Raw genomic sequence first — 23,665 nt, forward strand, 5'->3', positions numbered from 1 at the left:
GCCAGGGGCGGGGCTCTTAGGAGCCGGGAGGCCAGGGGCGGGGCCGATAGGCCGGGGGCGGGGCAGCAAACCAGGGGCGGGGTTTTCAGGGGCCGAGAGGCCAGGGGCGAGGCCGAGGAGCCCGGCAAGGGCCGAGGCCGCGCGGTTCCGGCTAAGGTGCAGAGAGAGGCTGGAAGGCTGTGGGCCGGGCTGAGAAGCGGGCGGGGTGGGAAAGGTCGGGGCTCCCGGGACGCTTAGGGGAACGCGGCAGTGCCAGGCGAAGGGGGCGGGGCGGCACGGAGGGGGCGGGGCGCGCCGAGTCCTGGACTGCGCTCGCGGCTGGCGGAGAGGCCGGCCCCGCTCAGTGCAGCAAGCGCCCCCCGGGCCCCGTTCCGGCAGCCCCGGCGCCCACACCTCGCGCCCGCCATGCCCGAGCAGCTCAGCATCGCCGAGTTCCTGGCCGTCACGGCAGAGGACCTCAGCTCCCCGGCCGGGGCTGCTGCCTTCGCCGCCAAGATGCCCCGGTGCCGGGGGGCAGCCCTGGCGCGGGAGGAGGTGAGAGGAGGGACGCGGTGGGAGGGGTCTGGGGTCCAGGCAGGGCCTTTCCTTGACCTTCACAGGCGTGACCCGAGCAGTGACGGTCCTTACCGCGCCCCAGAAACCTGCCCCTTCTCTAAATCTTTGAGAACCGAGCGCATCTCTAACATCTGGGTCCTCCCCGTCGAGTGCCTGGGGCGGAGGGCGAGGAACCATCTGGGGGGCCTCGCAGTCACCTCGACGACAGACTTCCCAGGTCGAGGGACATACCCACAATGTTCTTGATGACCTGCAGCCCGGTCGCTTGCGGGTTTGCTCAGCGCCTCACAGCATCTGTTTGGGTTTTCATCTTTGGAGCCCCACAAGTTCGTCCCCTAAGTCACTCCCTTTCTGGGAAGACGACCTTCCCGCCACAGTCCTGAACGAAACTTCTCCCTGGGAACAGGGAGGCCCGCTCTCCCCCAGACTGCTGGTTCTGAGATTTGGCTGGTGTTGTGGAATGAATGCGGAGGAGAAGGCGCCAGGAGCCGGGGTTCACCTTGGCCAGGCTGTTCAGGAGTTTACAGTCTCCTCTCCCCTCCCCTCTCCTCTTTGTCTTTTCCAGCACTGCCGTCCCAGGCCTTTCCTTTGGCCTTTGCAGGCTGCCCCACCCCATTCCCCTGCTCAGAAGAGTTCTTTCCTTCTCTCCAGACCCACCGCACTTTCCTGGGCCTCCTCTGCTGGAATATTCTAGCGCAGACACCCTGAGGCTTTGGGCCAAAGGAAAATAATGTGTTTTTGCAGCTCCCTTTCAGAAGATGCCCTGAATTTAGGTGGCGTTTTGGACCTCAAGTGGCTCTCACCTTCCATCCTTCACCCTGAGAATATTGAGCACCTACTGTGCAGCAGATAGAAAGATTAGTAGTTCCTCATACCCTGGGCCAATGTCTTGGGGAATCTCTCCTCCTTCTCCTCTCCCCTGCAGTCTGAACCCCCATCCTAGAGTAGTGATGATAGAGGACTGTGGAAAGATCATCCTCTTTGGGGAAGGCGGTGGACCTGTGTTCAGATTCTGGCTCTGCAGTTTGCCAGCTGTGCAAGCTTGGGCATGTGACCTGATCTGTTTGTGTCTCCACTTTTGGCATCTGTAAAATGGGGATAATAATGTTTGCCTCATGGGACTATGGTATTAAATGAGGCCACGTAGGTAACGCCTGCATTTTGATTAATGGAATGATTATAGGGTTAATGGACAGACCTCTTCAGACAGGGCTGGGTCTCTTTTTGTCCTCATGTCTTTCACAGTTCAGTCAGTTCAGTCTCTCACTCATGTCTGACTCTTTACGACCCCTTGGACTGCAGCATGCCAGGCTTCCCCATCTATCACCAACTACCAGAGCTTACTCAAACTCATGTCCATTGAGTTGGTGATGCCATCCAACCATCTCATCCTCTGTTGTCCCCAGCCTAGCCTAATGCTTTGCATATAGTGGGGGAGGGGCAGTACTTGTTTGAAGCAGCGATGACCTTTGGCTTCTTTCCTTGAGCAGAACCAGTAGCTTGGAACCTACCGCCTGTGAATGTAGGATGTATTTTACTGGAGGCTTACAGGGAACTGCCCAGAACCTCCTCTTGAGGAGAGAGAGCCTCCAGAGGATTGTCTTCATTTTGTGATCTGGAAGAGATCAGTGGGATCAGCATCCTTAGGGCTTTCACAGTTCATACTCCTGTTGGGGTTGTTCATTAATATGTTAAATCAGAGCAGGATCTGGAGAAAGGGCTGTACTATGAACCTTTCTCCAGGGACAGAAATGCCCATTTATGCCCGTGCATCTGGTCTTGCCCGGCTCCGTGTGGGTAAGCACTGTGTGTGCCTAGGGGAGGGAGTCCTCAGAATGGATCTGGAGGCCGCTCCAGTGTAGGCCTGACAAAATCCAAATCTTTGCCTTTGAGACTTTAGTCTGGTGCATGCATGTGTTCATTTTTGCACCAGAAAGGTTTCTGACACCCAAATTCAGCTTTTCTCTTCAGCATGTCAGTGCCTCAAAAGTTAGACTCTGACCTTTGGACTTTCCTGAGGTTTCCTGTTTGGCTTTGCATTTGTGTTTATATTTACATGCAGTTTGATGCTGGCATTCCCCCAGTCTCAGTTCTGGGCATGACTGACCCTCATTCTTGAAGCTCCATTTGGCTGAATCAAAATTTGACTGATTCTCAAAGCAAGTCCTCCAGCTGGTTTCCTGGGAGTAACTAAGGGCTCTGCCCTGGGACTTGCAGTCTTTTTTTTTGCTGTCCTGCTAAGGAGGGTCCTGGGTAGGTTACAGGAAACTAGAATATCAATGCTGAGAAGCGCTTGAAGGTCAAGATCACCTAGGAACTCCCATTTAAGATGGGGAGGGGACACATGTATACCTATGGCTGATTCTTGTCAGTGTTTGACAGAAAACAACAAAATTCTGTAAAACAATTATCCTTCAATTAAAAAATAAATAAATTAAGATTAAAAAATAAATCTGAAAAAAAAAAAAAAGATGGGGAAACTGATATCCAGAGAGTACTATAGACTTGTCTAAGCACCCACAGCTGGGGAATGGAAAAATCAGCGTTTCCACCCAAATGTTCTAACCCGTGGTCCTATTCGCTTTCCTTCTAAAGTCCCTATGTAATTTCTCTGAACCTCAGTTATTTACCCTTAAGATGGGTCTAATAATCCTTCCTTGCTTACCTCTCTGTGTTGGTAAAGGTTTTTGTTTTTAATTTAAAACTGTTCAAATATAAGGGAGTATTAAAACAGATAATCATTTTATCAACCACCTTCTTCCTGTCCTGGGCCACTGTTACATTGATATTCACAGTAATACAGGTGAAAATGGACCCAGGGAGATTAAGGCAGTTGCCTTGTGTCACACTGTGGATCTGTCTGACTTTAAGGCTGCTCTGTGTCAGTTCTCCATGCTATTTCTCTGCTAGACACCAAGAACATAAAGATGCTGCTCGGGTTTGCTGTCTGGTAAGTGGAGCCCCAGGAGTCTATCCAGAGTACACAGAGAAAGATATGGTTAGTGCCATATGAGACCAGTGGAGCAAGGCAGGGAGCGAGACTGATGTAGTCAGGGACAGCTTCCTGGAGGAGCTGACACTTCCCAGATGAGTTTTGAAGGATGGAAGAACCCCACTAAGTGGAGAGGACAAGTGAATCAATATGGAAACAGATGGGAAGAAAGCATATTCAGGAACCAAGTAAGCCACTATGACTTGTAGTGAGCCACTAAGTCTCACTGTGACAATGCTGAGACTTTACGATATGTCATGTATCTTAAACTACCAATGAACGTACAGTGGGTCTTGGATGAATCAGTCCACCACAAACACGCTTGTGTTTTGTATATGTTTTTGGAAATTTAATGAAGTTTTCATTGAACAAAAGACATACTGATTTTTAATTTAAAAATTTAAAGGCAACAGAAAAGCTGCAGTCACCTCTGACCATGTCTCATGATTCCTGTCCTCTCCCCAGAGGTAACTGCTATGTAAATGTGCACGCTTCCCAGTATCTGTCCTCAGAGAAAATGTGTTCTCAGTAAAGGGGTGGTGGTGAAGAGGGATGTTTACCTAAATCAGTATCGTGTCTTATAATGCATAGTTTTAAGTTTCCTTGGAGTCAAATTAATCTTTTCCTTTGTAACTTAAGCGTTTTTGAATCTAATTTTAGAAAGGATTTCATTCTTAATTCTCAGTATTCTTGTGAATTCTACGTTCTGCTTTGTCATGTGTCAATACTCGTTTTACCCAAATAATAACATTTTTGTTTTTAAAAAAATGGTAGAAATTATGTAATCTTAGAGATTTTTTTTGTTTGCAAGAAACAGAAAGCCTCTCAAGTCTATGTTGAAGGGAAACTTGTTTTAAGGAATTAGAGATGCCTTGTGGTACTGGGGAGCAGTAGACCTCACCCAGGCCTCATCAAGGCCCCACTTGAGGCTGCAAAGTCGTCAGGAGCAAAAGCAGCTGCTTCATCCTTCCCACTGCCTCCGGCCTCTGTTTCTTTCTGCACCCCTGAGCAGTGCTTTTGCTCACTCATCATCACCCAGGCCCCGAAGGGCATCACACAGTCTTCTGGGAGGCCGGGCATCGTTAGCCCCCACCTTCACGTGAACTCACTGGTCCAGCTTCTAAAGGCAACCAAACCAGTCTTGTGTCCCACTTCCAAGTTCCTGGTAGGTTGGTGGCCCAGCCCACCAACCTTCTGGACTGGTTCCAGAATCTGGGTCTCCGCCCCTGGTTTCATCAGCAGAGGTCATGAAGGGATAGACCCAGGCAGGGAAACACAGCCACGGAGACCTACACTGTGGGAGGAGACACTTCTCAGAGAAGAGGAGCAGGACCTGGAAAGTCCCCACCCTCACCCCTACTTGTCCATGGCAATCCATTTGGCACAGTCTAAGCTCCAGGGAGAGGCGCTGTGTTCATCCTGTTTTCTGCCTCTGGTTATCCAGGTGAAGAGGAACCCCAGTTTGGAAAACTCAGCCATAGTGCAATTAAAAAGATGGTGAGCTGAGGTGTGCAGCATGACTTGGAGGGTCTTGAGTGTCATTTAGGCATTTGGGCTTTTTGCTGGACAGCAGAGACAAGTCGACCAATCATGTTGTCTAAGGATTGGATGAGGTTGTCGCTGCTGAGGGACAGTGGCCAACATCGTGCAGGGAAACTGCTCCATGCCAGGCCTTACATTAGGCCCTGGGTAGACACATTACTCATTAAGAGAGACACAGTCTCTGCTCTACTGAGCTTATAGTCTCCTGGGGAAGACAGACAGTAAGTAGGTCAGTAATTGCACCTGTCATAAATATCATGGAGGCTCCTCCTCCCTGTCTAGGCCTGCCCTGAGGCTTGGTTCTGGGTCCTCATCTCTGCAGGCAGTCTCATCCATACACATGGGTTCAGTGTTGTGGCTTCAGCTGGCTCACATGTGTACCTTTAGCCCAGACCCCGGAGAAGGCAATGGCACCCCACTCCAGTACTCTTGCCTGGAAAATTCCATGGACAGAGGAGCCTGGTAGGCTGCAGTCCATGGGGTCGCTACTAGTCAGACACGACTGAGCGACTTCACTTTGACTTTTCACGTTCATGCATTGGAGAAGGAAATGGCAACCCACTCCAGTATTCTTGCCTGGAGAATCCCAGGGACGGGGGAGCCTGGTGGGCTGCCGTCCATGGGGTCGCACAGAGTTGGACACGACTGAAGCAACTTAGCAGCAGCAGCAGCAGCCCAGACCCTCATGTCCAGCTGCTCACATGGCTGGTTCACTTTCACTTGGTGTGTCCAAAGCCATGTCACAACTTCTGCCACAGGCTAGCCCTTCCAGTTTTCCCTTTTCAGAGAAAGGTCCTTCCCTCTCTTCTGTTACACAAGCCAGAAGCTCCATGTCCTTCATCACTAAAGGTAATTAGTGTTCACTTCTAAGCATCTCTGTCTGCTTCTCTACATTGCGACCCTGGTCCCCGTCACTGTCACCTCTCCCCTGGAATGCTGCACTGGCCTCCTAACTTGTCTTTCCACTTTCACTCTGGCTCTGTTCTCCCTAACAGCCCTGTGTCGCTGTCTTTGGCAGCATACATCCTAGATACATTTTACATTTACTTGCATAATTACTTTATTGAAATCTGATTTTTCACTAGATTTTGACTTCCATGAGACAAGAACCTCTCTCACCACTGGATCCCTAGTGTTGACCATAGCACCATAGTAGGAGCTCAGAAAATATCAGTGGAATAACAATGAAAAGAAGGAACCTGAAAAGGAGCATTAATAGAGAATAATGGGGTGAGGGTGCTCTAGTTGGAGGGAACACCTTAGGGAACATCTGAGTTGGTAAAGAACCTAAAGTGTTTATGATACTGAAAGAAGGCCAGAGGAACAGAAGCATAGCCTGGCAAGTGGAAGAGCCCCCCGAGATGAGTTTGGGAAGCAAGGGCCAGATGATCTTCAAGTCTGTAGGCCCTGGGGGCAAGTCTGGATTTTATTTATTTTGCAGGCAAGCAACATGACCCAATTTATATTTTTTATTTATTTCTTTTTAATATTTGCTTCCTTTAATATTTATTTATTTATCTGGCTGCCCTGGGTCTTAGTTGCAGCATGCGAACTCTTAGTTGCTCCATGTGGGATCTAGTTCCCCGACCAGGGATTGAACCAGGGCCCTCCTGCATTGGGAGCAAGTAGTCTTAGCCACTGAACCACCAGGGAAGTCCCCCTCAACTTATATTTTAGAAAGATTGTTATCAGCTGCTGCATGGAGACAAGATGGGAGGAGTCGGGAGAAGACCCAGGGAGGCTGTTGGCAGTTGTTCATGGAAGAGACGATGGTGGTTGTGGGGAGAAGTGGTTGGGGCTGTGGTTGGTGGAGAAGTGGGCAGATTCTAGAAGGATTTTATAAGTAGTGACAGCAGGATTTGTTGATGGAGTGCATGTGGGGAGTGGTCAAGAATGGTTCCCAAATTCCTAACAGAAGAATGCCATTGCCCCTTCCCAGGAAGAGAAATCTGAGACAGGAACAGGTTTGGAGGGTAGTCAAGAATTCTGTTTTTACATCTTACAGGTTTTTGAAGCATTCAAGTGGAGAAGTCAAGAAGACATTTAGATATATTCATTTGAAGGTCAAAGGACTAGGCAGGAGATACACATCTGAGAGTTGTCAGCATTGAGATAGGCTTCCCTAGTAGCTCAGATGGTAAAGCATCTGCCTGCAATGCAGGAGACCTGGGTTCAATCCCTGAGTCGGGAAGATCCCCTGGAGAAGGAAATGGCAACCCACTCCAGTATCCTTGCCTGAAAAATTCCATGGACAAAGGAGTCTGGTGGGCTATTGTCCATGGGATCGCAAAGAATTGGACATGACTGAGTGACTAACATACACACACAGCATTGAGATAATGGGTTTCAGACTTGGATCTGTGTAAGCATCACCTGGCATCATTCCCAGAGTCCTATTGAATAGCTGTTTCTTACTTAGCCTTCTTATTGCAAGTAACAGAAACCAACCTGAGCTGATTTAAACAGAAAAGAAGTTCACTGAAAGGGAATATTCAGTAGTTCACAGGATTTCTGGGAAGCTGGAGAACTGGGGCAAGGCAGCAGACGGGATCTCAGCCAAGCCACTCTCCTGAGCCAGTTTGGCGAGGACACTGCTGACATGCATTAAATGCCGCAGCTTGTACCGCCGCTGTCCCCTGGGGACTGGGTACCTTCACCGTTGGTGTTGTTATTCAGTCGCTCAGTCGTATCAGACTCTGCGACGCTATAGACTGCAGTATGTGATGCTTCCCTGTCCTTCACTATCTCCCGGAGTTTGCTCAAACTCATGGCCGTTGAGTCAGTGATGCCATTCAGCCATCTCATCCTCTGTCGCCCCCTTCTCCTGCCCTCAATCTTTCCCAGCATCAAGGTCTTTTCCAATGAGTTGTCTCTTTGCATCAGTTGGCCAAAGTATTGGAGCTTCAGCATCAGTCCTTCCAATGATATTCAGGGTTGACTTCCTTTCGGATTGACTGGCTTGATCTCCTTGCTGTCCAATTTTGCCATCAGTATCAGAATGATCTTCCACTCTCTCTGCTCCTGATTCAAAGTCTGCGTTGAGTGCCTCTGATTGGCCAAGCCTAGCTCCTGCATTCCTGTTCCCTAGCTTCAAGGGAGTCTGGAAATCATTAATTTGGTCTTGGCAGCTTTTGTAGAAGGCAAGCTCTGCTGAGGCTTGCGTAGCAAGTAATTTCCCAGGTGTAGGAAAGAGGTTTAGATACCAGTCTGGCAGAAATGAGAAATGTCCTTGGCAGGCTCACCAGCCTGCAGGAGAATGTCTGGGAATCTGCATCTTAATCAGCACCCCAAGGAGATGCTCATGTAGGTGGTCTATGAACTACATAATGCATTTATTGCATTTAATGCATTTAGTGCTTAAAGAAGTGGGAGTAGATAAGATCACCCAGGGAAAGGAATGAAGACAGTCTGGGCTCAAGCTCTGGGGAGCTCCAGGTCTGACAGGTTAGGATGGGAAGAGTAGTTAATAAGGGAGATAGAGGAGCTGCCAGGGAGGAAGGAAGGAAATCAAGAGAGTACAGTGCCTCAGAAGCCAGGGGAGGAATGTTTCGATGAAGGAGCAATGCTCAGCTCTGTCAGATGTCCAGAGGTCAAATAAGAAAATGACGGAGCCATGACTCCTAACGTTGGCAACTTGGAGGTCATTGGTGACCTTAAGTGCTATTTTAAGGTCACCTTAAGTGACCTTAGTGCTGTTTTCCCCTCCGGCTTGGACTAATTTGAGGGGGAGACAGATGAGAAATTTTCCTGAGAAGGGAAGTAGAGACATGGGATGCTAACCAGGGACCTGGGCCAAGAGGGTTTTCCAGGCCAGATTTAGAACCCGGCTCTGTCTGAGCCCAGCCTCTTCCCACTCCAGGCTGCCTCTGCACAAGGACACAGGGTCCTCCTGGAGTGTGAGCCTCAAGCCCAGTCTTGCAAAGTCTCCTTGTCTCCCCAAATTTCAGTCTTTGGGCCCAACTTCCTTGCTTGGTATTCAGCTGTTTCTGGCCACCAAGGTGACACAGGCAGGTTTGGGGACAGAAACTGGAGTTTTAGGTCAGAGTAGAAGGGAAATGCTTTCTGCAAAGTCAGTTTGGTAGTATAGTCCTCAGATATCTTTGCCAGAAGAGTCCTTTGATAGGCTCAGAGTATATGCAGCAGTGAAGCCCACAGGGGCACAGTGAGTTCCCCAGACTCTGGGGCAGGGCTTTGGGCCCCTTTTGTCCTGGGAACTTTGGGAGTGGGCCTCACTGTGAAGGTACAGGAGGCTAAGCTGGGAACAGCTGCTAAAGGTTTTCTTTTTTAAAAATTATTTTATTTTTTTTGGCTGCACCGCATGGCATGTGAGATCTTAATTCACCAAGCAGGGATCAAACCAGCACCCCTTGGTTTGGAAGCACAGTGTGTTAACCCCTGGACTGCCAGAGAAGTCCCTGCTAAAGGTTTTCTAACTGGGCTTGGTTTTGACTTTGAGCTTTCAAGAACTTCAGATGTTGTTGGCTCCACCCAGACCTACAAATCAGAATCTCCCAGTGGTGAGACTTGGGCAAGGGAACAGTCAGAAGTTCCCCAGGCAACTCTGATGAGCAGTCAGAGTGAAAACTATTATGGTGAGCTGTGCGTGCTCACTTAAGGTTTGTTACTCGTTAAACACTATTTATTGAACATCTGCTGTGTTAAAATGGTAGTCTCTGAAGGCATAGACGTGACAAGGTACACACCTGGGAGGGAGAAGAACGCATGCCCATGGAAAGATGACTGACAGCCCACAGCATAAAGCGGTGTGGCTGAGATTGAAGGAGAGAGTCCTGTAACTGAAGTGAAGCAGACTTGGGTTTGAATTCTTATGGGTTATGTGTCCTCAGGCACATGACTGGAATGGTCTGAACCTCAGTTTCCCCATCTGCAAATCAGGATGATGATAACTGTCTTATGGGGTTTTTTTTGAGGGGATTACATATAAAGCCTCTAGCATCTACCTGGCACATAAGAGATACTTAATTTTTAAAAATTCTTTTTTACTGAAAACACAAGTATCCCTGCTTATAGAATAGTTAAGTAGATTAGTAACCACAGAGAAAAGGGGGAGGTCATTGCAATAGGGATGAGGTAATTACTGTGAGTAAGCACTGAAATTGTGTAGTTTTGGCACCGGAGCAAAATGAGAAATCTTGTGTACCTTGCGAGTGTCCGGGAATGAGTAGCTGAGCCTGATTCTGGACGAGACGGGGTGTCCCCTCAGCTCTGCCCTTTGCTCTCTCCCATCCATTTCTTTCCACATCAAGCATTTGTTGAGAGCCGTCTCCATTCTCAGTCCTGGCTGCACATCACAATCCCCTGGGTTGCTTTTAGATAGATAGTTTTTTTTTAATAGAGATAAAGTTCATATGATACAAAATACACCATTTTAATCATTCTAAAATGTACTGTTCAGCAGTCTTTATTCACAGGGTTGTGCAATAATTGCCACTGTCGAATTCTAGAACATTTCCATCAGGCCAAAAAAGAAATACTGTGCTCACTAGAAGTCACTCCCCACTGTGACTCCCTCCAGCCTCTGGCAACTGTCAGTCTCCATGGATCTGCCTATTCCAAACATTTCACTTCAGTGGAATCCTACAGTATATGGACTTTTGTATCTGGCTTCTTTCAGTTAGCTTAATGTTTCAAGGTTCTTCCATACCCACCTGGCAACATTATAAGCATTTCTCACGTACATATTAACTCTTGTAATCCCCATCAGAGGCACAGAGAGATGAAATAGCCCAGGAAGCAGAATTGCCAAAGCACGTATACAGGATGTGCATGCAATATTTGCAGCTTACTTACACTAAGAGTTATTCACTGATTATATGAAATTCTAATGTAACTGCGTGTCCTGTATTTATTTTTGATACATTGGGCAACTCTGCTAGCAGTAAGTGGCCAAGCCAGTTATTTGGACATGAGCACGTGGGAGTGCCTCACCTCTCACTCCCCTGGGGACTCTGACTTAACAGGATGTTAAGTATGAAGTGAGGCTCCGGCTCCCTTATTTTTTTAAGCACGCCAGGTCTTTCCCCTGATAAACTGGGGTTGTGTCTCAGGCCCTGGGCATGCGGAGATGTCTGCTATCTTCTTCCAGGCTTCTTCTTCCTGGCTGTCATACAGCCCTCCCTGTGTGCCTGACACTGGGCTAGGTGCTTAAATGCCTGTTGGCATTCAGTCTTATGGGATAAGTGCTATTTTTACCCCTTTGAACAGATAAGGACATGGAGGCTCAGAGAAACTGAGTCACTTGCCCAGGTCACGGCTAAGAGAATTAGAACTAGAATTTGGCCCTCAGAACAGTGTGATGTCCTGAGTTCTTAACCCCTGTTGCCTTTTCTGTGTTTCCATAGGGCCTGCTACTATTCATTTACTCATTCATTCATTCCACGAAGCTTTACTGCTGCTCACGTGCCAGGCCCTGTGCTGGGTGCTGTGGATATGAAAGCAAATGAGCCCACCCTTGCCCTCCCCTTGTAATTAATCGATTTTTTAAAAATTCTGGTGGCCCTGGGTCTTCATTGCAGCGCCGCAGGCTTCTCATCAGAGAGCAGTCTCTAGAGCGCCCGTTCGGTAGTTGCAGCAAATAGGCACTCTAGTTGTGGCATCCTTAGTAGCTCCAGGCATGTGGGATCTTAGTTCCCCGACACCAGGATCAAACCCCGGTGCTCCCCCCACCCCAACCACCCCCACCACCTGCTGGCAAATTCTTATCCTTGCCCTTTTAGTGTTTTCAGTGCCCGTAGAGAGTCAGAAGTGGTAAATAAGGGCCACGACTGCTCTGATAGAAGCCTGTGGTGGGCCTGGGGTGGCATAAAGTCAGTTCTGTTTTGGTGGGGGGCAATGACCTGTAAGCTGAGTGGGAAAGGATGGAATGTTTGCTAGGCAGCATGGCGAAAGGTCCAGCAGCTGGAAACAGACAGACACACTGAGGAGACTGCAGAGCTGGGGAGGACCGGGGTTCAAGGGGTTCGTGGTGACCGTCAGGTGGGGGCAGGGAAGGATTCACCCAGGCCCACCCAGAGACCCCAGAGGACGGGAGGCATGGGGCCCTGCTGCCCTGTCCCGGGGACAGGCTGCATTCTCCTCAGGGTTGGGTGGAATTCAGGGCTCGGAGCCAGAGGTCAGATGGGAATCTACAGCAATCCTCGGGCAGAGTTCTTGCTGTCTTAGCTCATCTTTGCCGAGCAGTCTCCCGAGGAAAATCCCAGCCAGGAAACTTGGGGTTTGTGGAGGCCTCGGTGCACACAAAGGGTGCGGCTCCCTTCCTGCAACCCCTCTTCCCCCCCAACCCCAACCCCGCTTCCCATCCCACCACCCTGCAAGGGGCAGCTTATGAGGCTGAGTTGGCAGGGCTGGCTGGGTGCCCGGGATGGGGAGACGGCTTCAGGAGCCCGACCGTGGGGGCACACGGCCAGCCACAGTCTCCAGCAGCTCAGGAAGGAAAACAGCGAGAGACTGAGGGACCCTGAAATAATAAATGTCGGAGCTGGCAGGAGCCTTCCATGTCACCGCCCAGCCCCTCGTTCCAGACAAGGAGTCGGCCTAGGGAGGGAAGGAGACTGACTGCTCGAGGTCACAGCGGGGGCCGGGGCAGACCTGGGGCTGGCAGTGGAGCCCCTCCTCCGGACCGTCCCAGCCTGGATGCTCAGGTGCTGGGGATGGGGGATAATCCAGATGAAAACCATTTGGAGACATTTGCTCCTGCTGGTGGGGCTTCCCAGGTGGCGCTAGTGGTAAAAAAAAAAAAACTCATCTGCCAATGAAGGAGATGTAAGAGACACAGGTTCGATCCCTGGGCTGGGAAGATCCCCTGGAGGAGGGCATGGCAACCCACTCCGGTATTCTTGCCTGGAGAATCCCGTGGACAGAGGAGCCTGGCGAGATACAGTCCATGAGGTTGCAAAGAGTCAGACAAGACCAAAGCCGAGTTAGCACGCATGTACACTCGTGCTGGTGGCCAAGCTTGGGGAAGCCTTACCGAAGATGCTTAACTCGGCTCTGAGTCCTGGAGCTTTGACCAGGAAGGGTCATGTCTGCAGGTGGGGAAACTGAGGCACAGATGGAGAAAGGAATTTGCTCAGAGGGATACAGAGGGGCTGATGGCAGAATTGAGCCTAAAATTCAGTGCCCCCACTCCTTTCCCTAAAAATGTTTCTGCATTGCTTCCAAAGATGCCTGACATCCACCGTTAGAAAAACCATGACCTAATTTATTAATAATCTTCACAGCCATCCTTACAGAGCTCAGTGGGGCTCAGAGAGGGGTACAAGTGAGAGAAGGCTCTGGAGCAGAGGGCGCTACTTACAGGACTCTGAGCCAATTGCCTCACTTCCCCCAGCCTCGGTTTCCTCATCTATAAAATGGGGAGGATATTAACTACTTCACAGGAATAAACAAGGAAATAGAAATAAACCAGCATTCCGTAAGTGGGGGTGGTGGCTGGATTCATGTAAGTAGATCCTCCTGGGAGCTTGGAACCCAAGTGTTTCCTGTTGGTGATCTGCTTTGGGCCAGGCTGGGCTGTGCTGTCCCATCACCTAGTCAAGCCTGAGGTTCAAGGTTGCACCCCTTTTCTCCCACTTGGGCCTGGGTGTGCAGATGTGTCCCTGAGTCAATCTTTCTACCACAATATTTTTTTTTTTTTTTTGGCTGAGTCGTGTGGCTTGCAAGATCTTAGTTCCCTGACCAGGGGTTGAACCCATGCCCTCTGCAGTGGTAGCATGGAGTCCTAACCACTGAACCACAAGGAAGTCCCATCTACCATGAGAATTTATCGGGTCACTCTTCTCTTGTTCAGAACTCTGCAGGACCTCCCCATCACTCGTGGGCTAAAACCTAGAGGTTTGGGTTAAACGCATGGATTCTGAAGCCCGAAAGCCTGGGCCTGAGTGCAGTCGCACCACTTACCAGCTATGTGAGCTGGACAAATGCCATAACTTCCTCGGGCCTCAGGTTCCTCATCTGTAAAACTTTCTGGGGATGTGACAGGATTGCGTGAAATAATGCAGAATCTGTCACGTTCTTAGAAGAAGCATGGCACGTGGCGGTAATGTAAAACCATCCCCTGGCTTCTCACTAGGAACATGGGCTCCCAGTGGGTCATGCAGGGTCCCACTTAGCCTGAAGCCTCACTACTCGCCACTTCCCCACCCAGCCTGGTAAGTGCCTGCCACATAAGTTCCAGGCCGTTCCGCAAATGTGCTGACGCCTCAACCCAGGGACTTTGCCAAGGCGCCTCTCCCCTCATATTTTTTTTTTTAATGAATTAATTGGGCTGTGCCGGTTCTTCCATGAGGCGCAGGGGACCTTCGATCTTCATTGCAGCATGTGAGATCTTTAGCTGTAGCCTGTGGGATCTAGTTCCCTGACCAGGGATCAAACCCAGGCCCCCTGCACTCGGAGCACAGAGTCTTAGCCACTGGACTACCAGGAAGTACCCTCTCCCCTCTTAGAGCTGTCTTCCCGTCCTGCTTTTCTCCACCGATGTCTCCTCATCTTTTCAAGGCTCTGGTGAAGCACTGCTTCATCCCAGGGTAGGGTGGGTGCTCCTGTGCCCTCCTCCGCCCAACAGGCATCTCTTCTGCTCCAGCCTCATCCAGGCCGCCTCAGCCCTTGGCTGGGCACATCCTTGTCTACGTTTGGCCTGACCTCCTCTCCCCAGCACTTGCACAGTCAGGCAGAGCACAGCTGGACACTCAGTATGTGTGGACAAGCCCCTACTGTGTACCGGCAACTCTGTTGGAGACCTTACCCCAGCCCCTGCCTCGGCCTCACTGGGCAGAGAGGGGCAGCCTTCAGATTTGAGGTCCCAGAGTAGATGCTGTTCGGGGATTAGAACTGAGCTGGGATTGCCTGGAGGTGGGATGCTAGCAAATACTTCCCAGTCCCACCCTTGCCCCTCCTTGCTGGCCACCCATGAAGGGCCCTGTGGGGCTCCCTGCCTTTCTCTGGATCTGCTGGTTGGGCAGGTGGGTGAGCAAAAGCAAACTTAGAGCATGATCCGAACAGGACAGCTCACATTTGCAAGGGCTACAAACTTAGCCAGTCCTTATGATCCAAATCCCAATGGAAAGTGGCTGAAGCAGGAGTGACTATCATTCCCATTAAAAAAAAATTGTTAATTTATTTAATTGACTGCGTCAGGTCACGCGGGATCTTTCATTGCTTGGACTCTCCAGTTATGGCACACAGGCTCCAGTTTGGGTCCTAGGTCGGTCTCTGCCACTTTCTGGCTGTGTGAGCTCAGGCAACTTTCTTCACCTCTCTGAGCCTCACTGACATCAGCCAGATGGGAATAAAAGCAATACCTGCCTTATCGGGATGTTGTGAGTCTTAAAGGGTGGATGTCAAATTGCTTTGCAAACTGTAAAGCCCTGTGCAAGTTTTGGATTTATTCTTTCCTTAGTTTGTTTGCATTTCCAGTGAAAGCTGGGGCCAGAAACTCACCTGAGCTTTTGTTTTGCAGTCTGTAAAATGAGGAGATAATGTTAGATTATCTCCCATATTCTGTGATTTAGTCTCTCAAGGGACGACATCATGGTCCAAGGCAAAGGTAGAAAATGGTTTTCATCTCCTGTGCCAGTTATAGTTTGGTAGGTAGAGGCTACCTGAAGAACTGCCTTAACAGAATGATGAAACAAAGCCAGTCAGTGGGGAAGATACTGTGGTGGATTAATCATGGCCCCAGCGGTCATGAAATCCCACAGAAGACGTGCCTATGCCCTGTATTATAATAGTCCAAAGGAATGAATGTCCGATGGTGAAATTTAATCTGCAGCTCCCAAGGCCTTAGCTTTACCAGCTCTGCCCCCTGGATTGGGTCGCCATGGTTACCTCAGCTGGTTCTGAGAAACCACAGGCCTGAAGAATGGCTCCTATTGATGAATCCTGACCCAGGAAGGGGACATGCAGAAGGCCCTTCCAAGCGGGGAAGCTGGGCACAGCCCTAGTGCTGCCATCTGTGGACTTTTGCTGCAGTGAGGGAGAGCACGGTGTGTGGGGGGTGTGTGTGTGTGTGTTTATATCTGGGGTGGGGTGGGGGGCAACATGGAGCTGTATCACCAACTGGAATTCAGACTTTGTCCAAGCCCAGCCAGGCAAGGCTGCCTGAAGGACTCCAGTTGATTTTCTAAGTTCAGACATGTCCCCAGAACTCTGAGTTTCGCCTCCCTTTGCCCAGTGCCTGCCCAGACTCTTGCGTGAACTCTTAGCTTTGAGAGAAATCTAAATGGCCATCCCTGTTGATTCAAAATCTGAACCACACTCTACCACCCGAAGTCCTGAATACTTCAAGCTCACGCCTTCCAGGGTAGCTTATTCTTCCTTAGGAACTTCTTCCTCTGTTTGAGCTGATGTCTGTTTCTGTCTCTCTAACTTCTACCTGTCAGTCCAGGGAATCCTGTTCAGGGCCAACTTCAACCAATCTGTTTTCTCTCTAGTAGGACAGCCCTCAGAGAAGGCAATGGCACCCCACTCCAGTACTCTTGCCTGGAAAATCCCATGGACAGAGGAGTCTGGTAGGCTGCAGTCCATGGGGTCGCGAAGAGTCAGACACGACTGAGCGACTTCGCTTTCACTTTTCACCTTCATGCATTGGAGAAGGAAATGGCAACCCACTCCAGTGTTCTTGCCTGGAGAATCCCAGGGACGGGGGTGCCTGGTGGGCTGTCGTCTACGGGGTCGCACAGAGTCGGACATGACTGACGCGACTTAGCAGCAGCAGCAGCAGCAGCAGCAGCAGCAGCAGCAGCAGCAGCAGGACAGCCCTTGGAGTATTTGCAGTGGGGGCCCAGCCACTACTGTCAACTTCCTTTTCTTTGGACAGGTCTCCCTCTGTCACTCCCTCCTCCCTTCCTGTGTTGAGGGGATGTTGAGGGGATATGATAAAGATGCTTGAGCTGAGATTCAGGCTCAAAGGCAGATCCAGGCTCAGGATCAAAGGAGCCGTGTCTCAGTGGGGCTGCTTGCTCATAATGAAAGAACATTGGCGCTGGACTTGGCCAGACCTGGGTTTAAATTATGACTCTGCTGCTCTGCAGTGTTATGTGACCTGGACAAACCTGGACATGCTCCTTCCCCTGGCATTTTCATCTACAAAATGCAGATGGTGATGCCTACCTCAGAGGGTGGCTGGAAGAGTGACAAGTAAGAGCCTGGCCCAGAACGCTTCCTCAGGCACTCAGGATGTGTAACACCTTGGACTCTGTGGCTGCCCAGTGACAGAGATTGCACTGTGGTCCCTCGGCACCATGGTTCCCACATCTTGCTGAGCAGGCTCATGGGTTGGGGGAGGTATCTTCAATTAGCTCAAGGGAAGTTGAGAAATCCTCAATCAAATTCAGTTTCATTTTGAAATGGATAATATTATTATCAATCAAATAATAGTTTTCTAAGCATTTTACCTATGTGGGTTCATTTCATTTCCCCAATAACCCTATGTAGTAAAAACTATTATCCTCATTTCATAAACAGGGAAATTGAGGCACAGAGAGGTCACATAGCAAATATCTAAATGGAGCTAGAATTCAAGACCGGGTAGTTTGGGGCCAGCCTCATAATTTTAGCCATGATGATTTACTGCATCTCTGAAAGGTAGAATTAAACCAGTGATCCCCAAACTTTAGCATGTGTCTGAATCACCTGGAGGGCTTGTTGAAACACACATTGCTGGACTCCACCTCCAGATTTTCTGATTCAGCTGAAGAATTTGCATTTCTAATAAGTTCTCAGCTGATGCGATGCTGCTGACCCCACTTGGAGAATCACTGACTTGGGGATTAAATAGACCCCCTTGAGTCCAGAGGCTAATTTTTGTCTTTTCCTAACCTATCCAGTCACAGGAATGAGGAAGGAGGGCTGATCTCATACAGAGGCAGAAAACAAACCACAGTAAAAATCATGCTCATATTTTCCAAATGCCTCAAGCCTTGGCACATGCTGTTGTGTCTGCAGTCTCATCTGAGCCTCACAGTGACTCTGTGAGCTAAGTGGAGAGTGGATTTTTTTCCCCATATGATATTATCTTTCTCCTATTTTAAAGAAGGGGGGGATGTGGCTGGGCTAGTGTCAGCCAGGGAGATAGTCTCCAGGAGACTGGGGCTAGGATCTCAGCTTGTGACTCATACCATGGTAGCCTTGTTACCGGAGTTCCAGAAACCTCTGTGCCTTTCTCCAAATCCCATCCCATTCCCAAGCTATGAGCAGAATTTCCTCCTTAAAAATGGGCTTCCCAGCTGGTAAAGAATCCACCTGCCAATGTAGCAGATGCAAGAGACGTGGGTTCGATCCCTGGGTCGGAAAGATCCCCTGGAATAAGAAATGGCAACCTACACCAGTATTCTTGCCTGGAAATCCCATGGGCAGAGGAGCCTGGTGGGCTACACTCCAAGGGGTCACAAAGAGACATAACTGATCATACACACGCATGACAGAGGTCACCCCTTCCTTTCTTTTTTTTCTTTAATTAATTCTTTTTTCTTTATTTCTTAGAACAGTTTTAGGCTCACAGCAGAACTGAGTGGAAAGTATAGAGAGTTCCCATATACCCCTGGCCCTACACATGCCCGGCCTCCCCCGCTACCATCACCATCCCACGCTAGCATGGAACATTGGTTATCGTCAGTGGCCCTGCACTTACACACCATTATCACCCAAAGTCCACAGTTTGCATTAAGGTTCTCTCTTGGTGGGGAACATTCTGTGGGTTTGGACAGCTGTGTAGTGAGGTGTGCCCACTAGCATAGCATCATGCAGGATAGTTTCACTGCGTAAAACTCCTTTGTGCTCTACCCACTCTCTCTCCCTCCCTCCAACCCCTGGCAACCACTGACTTTTTACAGTTTCCATAGTTTTGCGTTTTCCAGAAAGTTATATACTTGGAATCATATAGTATATAGCCTTTTTAGATGGGATCTTTCCTTTTAAGTTTCCTTCATGTCTTTTGTGGCTTGACAGCTAATTTTTTAAAAATGTTTTCTTGACTTTTTATTGTCCTATTTTCAATTTCCTTGACTCATGTGAAAATGTTAGTATTTCTATTTTTTTCCTTTTAAAAAAAATTATTTTAATTGGAGGATAATTACTTTACAATATTGTGATGGTTTTTGCCATGCACCAACATGAAAAAATATGGAACACCTCACAAATTTGCATGTCATCCTTGCGCAGGGGCCTAATCTTCTCTGTATCGTTCCAATTTTAGTGCATATGCTGCCGAAGTGAGCACAATAGCGCATTTCTTTTGAGCGCTAAATAATAGACCACTGTCTTCCAAGTTTTGACAGTGATGAATAAAGTTGCTATAAACATCCATGTGCAAGTCTTTAAGTGGAAATAAGTTTCGACTCATTTGAGTAAATACCAAGGAGAGCAGTTGCTGGATCATATGGTAAATGTCTGTCTGGTTTTGTAGGAAACTGTGAAACTGTCTTCCAAAGTGGCTGTGCCGTTTTGCATGCCTACAAGCAATGTGTGAGAGTTCCTGTGGCTCCACTTCCTCACCAGCATTTGGTGTTGTCAGTGTGTTGGGTTCTGGTCATTCGAATAGGTGTGTGGTTCCTCCCTTCCTTTTAAAAAATACTTGCTGAAAACTAACATGAAATATCCGTTACATACCATTGGTTAGAACTCTGTCACGTGACCACATTTAGTGGCAAGGTAACCTGGGAAGTGTAGTCTTTATTGTGACTGGCCAAGTGGCCATTTGAAAAATCAGGGTTCTAATTGCTAAAGGAAGAAAAGAGAATGGGTTGAGAGCCAACCAGTAGCATCTGGTCTACTGCAGGGAAGACAGACCCTCTTAAACCAGTTTGAGCTGTCAAGGGAATTTGTTGGGTAGATTTGGGGGTATTTCATGGAGGCCCAAGGACAGAAAGTATGGAAGGGCCTCTGAGAGTGAAGGACCTGGAAAGTTGTCAGAAACCAGGGCAGCTCTTTTCTTGTGGCTCTCTATGGCAGGGTGGGTCTTGTTTCCTTCTTTCTACACATCTACTTTGTTCTTTTCCCTTTGCCCATGATAGGGAAGGTGTCCCAGCTTAACACTTCCTGTCAATTAGCTAGCTTTCCAGAAAGTGAAAAAGTGAAAGTGAAGTTGCTCAGTCGTGTCCAATTCTTTGTGACCCCATGGACTGTAGCCTACCGGGCTCCTCCATCTGTGGGATTTTCCAGGCAAGAATACTGGAGTGGGTGCCATTTCCTTCTCCAGGAGATCTTCCTGACCCAGGGATTGAACCCGGGTCTCCTGCATTGTAGGCAGATGCTTTACCATCTGAGCCACCAGGGAAGTTCAAGCTTTCCAGAGCTGATTCCAAATTTCTTGGAAAGAATCTGATTGGCCCGGCTTGGGCCAGGTGTCCACCTTGGTCCCATCAGCTATGACAAGAACAAACAAGGCAGCAAGGGCCCACCTGTATAGAGCTTGTCAGAGAACATGTGTCAGGGGATAGGAAGACTCCCCAGAGTAGCTAGAGCATGGACATAGACCGCTCAGGTCTGTGTCCCAGGGCTTTGCAAACCATCACTCATTTAGATAAACAGTTACTGAGCACCTTCTGTGTGCTTGGCACACGATCTGCCTTCTAGGGAGTTTTCTAAATCTCTTTGGAATCTGTGTATATCTTTGCTGTTGTTCAGTCAGTAAGTGGCATCTGACTCTTTGCCACCCTATGGACTGCTAGCATGCCATGCTTCCCTGTCCTTCACTGTCTCCCAGAGTTTGCTGAAATTCATGTCCATTGAGTTGATGATGCTATCTAACCATCTCATCCTCTGCCTCCCCCTTCTCCTTTTGCCTTTAGTCTTTCCCAGCATCAGGGTCTTTTCCAGTGAGTCAGCTCTTTGCATCAGGTGGCCAAAGTATTTGGAGCTTCAGCTTCAGCATCAGTCCTGCCAATAAATATTCAGGGTCAATTTCCTTTAAGATTGACTGGTTTGATCTCCTTGCTGTCCAAGAGACTCTCAAGAGTCTTCTCTAGCACTACAGTTTGAAAACATCAATTTATTGGTGCTCAGCCTTCTCTAGGGGCTTCCCTGTGGCTCAAACAGTAAAGAATCTGCCTGCAATGCAGGAGACCCAGGTTCGATCCCTGGGTCAGGAAGATCCCCTGGAGAAGGGAATAGCAACCCATTCCAGTATTCCTGTCTGGAGATTCCATTGGACAAGGGAGCCTGGTGGGCTTATAGTCCTTGGGGTTGCAGAGAGTTGGACATGACTGAGCAACTGATTCACTATTTTCAGCCTTCTTTATGGTCTAGCTGTCACACCCATACATGACTACTGGAAAAACCACAGCTTTGACTGTCAGCAAAGTGATGTCTCTGCTTTTTAACATGCTGTCTAGGTTTGTCATAGCTTTCCTTCCAAGGAACAAGCGTCTTTTAATTTCATGGCTGCAGTCACCATCCTCAGTGATTTTGGAGCCCAGGAAAAGAAAATCTGTCACTGTTTTCACTTTTTCCCCTTCTATTTGCCTTATCTTTAACCTGCACTGTCTTAAGTGAAGTCCCAGTTCCTTACATTAATAAACTCTTATCTTTCCCTTTTCGGGGAATCAAGGACTTTGGCTAACACATGTTTCCCAGCCTACGTCTTCAGGAACTACAGACATGTCTGGTTCTCTCCTCTTGTCTTTGTCTCTCAAGTAGAAGTGTTTTAGTTCTTTAGCTGAGTCAGTTATGGCCTCCTCTCCCAGTCTCCCTTATTCCTCAGCTTTCTTTCTTTCTTCAGCCCTAGTTGGGCCTCTACTGGTCCCAGACGTGAAAGTTATCTCAAGGCCATACTCGGGAAAGAGACTATTAGGTTTATATTACCTGGAGGAAAAGTACCTAGAATTTGATGGGTACTTTCTACCATCAGAGCAACTGCTGACTGTTCATTGAGGACACACTCTGTGCTTCGCACCAAAGTGAAAGTCACTCAGTTGTGTCCGACTCTTTGTGACTCCATGGACTGAATAGTCCATGGAATTCTCCAGGCCAGAATACTGAAGTGGGTAGGCTTTCTCTTCTCCAGGGCATCTCCCCAACCTAGGGATCGAACCCAGGTCTCCCGCATTGCGGGTGGATTCTTTACTAGCTGAGCCACAAGGGAAGCCCAAGAATACTGGAGTGGATAGCCTATCCTTTCTCCAGGGGATCTTCCCAACCAGGGTCTCCTGCATTGCAGGCAGATTCTTAACCAACTAAACTATCAGGGAAACCCAAACTAAACCCTTTATGTGCATCATCTCATGCGTACAATCCTCATAATGGTCCTGAGAAGTAGGCATTATTTCTTGCATTTTACAGACAGCTGATCAGAGAGCTTGGAAAGAATAGGAGCTTGCCCAAAGTCACACAGCATCTGTGCAGTGGAACTGCACTTCAAGACCAGACCCCTCTCCCTCCAGAGGCTTCCCACATCCCCAAGGCTTCCAGAACACTCCATTGCCTCCAAGATCTGTCCCCTGCATGTCCTATGGATTTCGTTTAAAATCTTTGCAGATACCATTCCAAATATGTTTGCTAACCCTTGTCACATTGAAGTAACTCTTTGGAGATCACATTTTGATTCCATTATAGTCACTGGGAGAAACGTATGGGGCCTGGGATCAAGATGGGGCCGTCATGTGTGGATGGAGCACTGTCTCAGGGCAACCCCAGAAAGCCCAGCTCAGCCATTGCCCCACTCTTTGACTCTGGGCAAGACTCCCTCCCTCTCTTGGCCTTGTTTTACTCACCTATGGATCTGTGGGCCCTTTGCAGCCCTAATTCTGTCATTTCCCACTTGACTCTGCATTTCATGAGGGTTTCATGAGACTGGCAATTTCTCTACCCCACTAAAACAGGAGTGTGTCTGGGAGGTTTCCATCTGGGTTGAGCCCCCAGGAAAATGTGCCTCCTGTTTCTTCCCATCACATCTTCTGGCTTCCCTACAGTCTGACTGTTTGTTCTGCAACCCCTGGACTTTGGGGTTGGGTTGCCTGACATCATCCCACCAGTTCTGTCCATAGGGAGCTCAGTGTCCCCTTGACCCTCCTCATATCCCCCCCCCTCCACTGGTATCCTGGCCTCTTCCTCCTCATCCTCACATGACTGCTTATTGAGCCTAGGGTATGGGGAACAAGTGTTCCCCAGCTGAATCTTTCAAGAATATAGAGATGTCGGGACTTCCCTTGGTAATCGAGTGGTTCAGAATCTGCCTTCCAATGCTGGGGATGTGGGTTCAGTCCCAGGTCGGGGAACTAAGATCCCACATGCCGTGGGACAATTAAATCCATGCACCACCAACTAGAGAAGCCAGCTCACCACAACTAGAGAGAAGCTGGCACACTGCAATGAAAGATCCCATGTGATACAACAAAATTACCCACATGGCACCACTAAGACTTAACCCAGCCAAACAAAATAATAAATAAGACTATAGAGATGTCCACATTCTTTCCTCTGGTATTTTGCTAAGTCTTATGTATATATTCATCAAACCATTCATTCTCTCAGCAACTCTGTAGTGTCATCCTCATTTTGCAGACCAGGCATCCGAGGCTCAGAGAAGTGAATAGTGTGTCTAGGTTGACACACTAGTTAGTG

The 23,665-nt window shown here is 48.8% G+C and overlaps 1 protein-coding gene and 1 non-coding gene across 2 annotated transcripts in view; one reads left to right on the forward strand and one right to left on the reverse strand.

The window, feature by feature from the left end:
- Positions 1-367: 367 nt before the first annotated feature.
- The window catches only part of ASAP3 (ArfGAP with SH3 domain, ankyrin repeat and PH domain 3), a 49,805-nt gene continuing 26,507 nt past the window's right edge, over positions 368-23,665 (forward strand). Inside the window, 1 exon segment of the mRNA XM_068967318.1 lies at positions 368-534. Coding sequence (XP_068823419.1) covers positions 406-534 — 129 coding nt within the window. The 5' untranslated portion in view covers positions 368-405.
- Positions 19,223-19,325, reverse strand: LOC138077236 (U6 spliceosomal RNA). The gene has a single exon (XR_011144700.1). It is a non-coding gene; the product is annotated as a U6 spliceosomal RNA (small nuclear RNA).

This window comes from Capricornis sumatraensis, chromosome 3 (assembly GCF_032405125.1).
Source record: "Capricornis sumatraensis isolate serow.1 chromosome 3, serow.2, whole genome shotgun sequence".
NCBI lineage: Eukaryota > Metazoa > Chordata > Mammalia > Artiodactyla > Bovidae > Capricornis > Capricornis sumatraensis.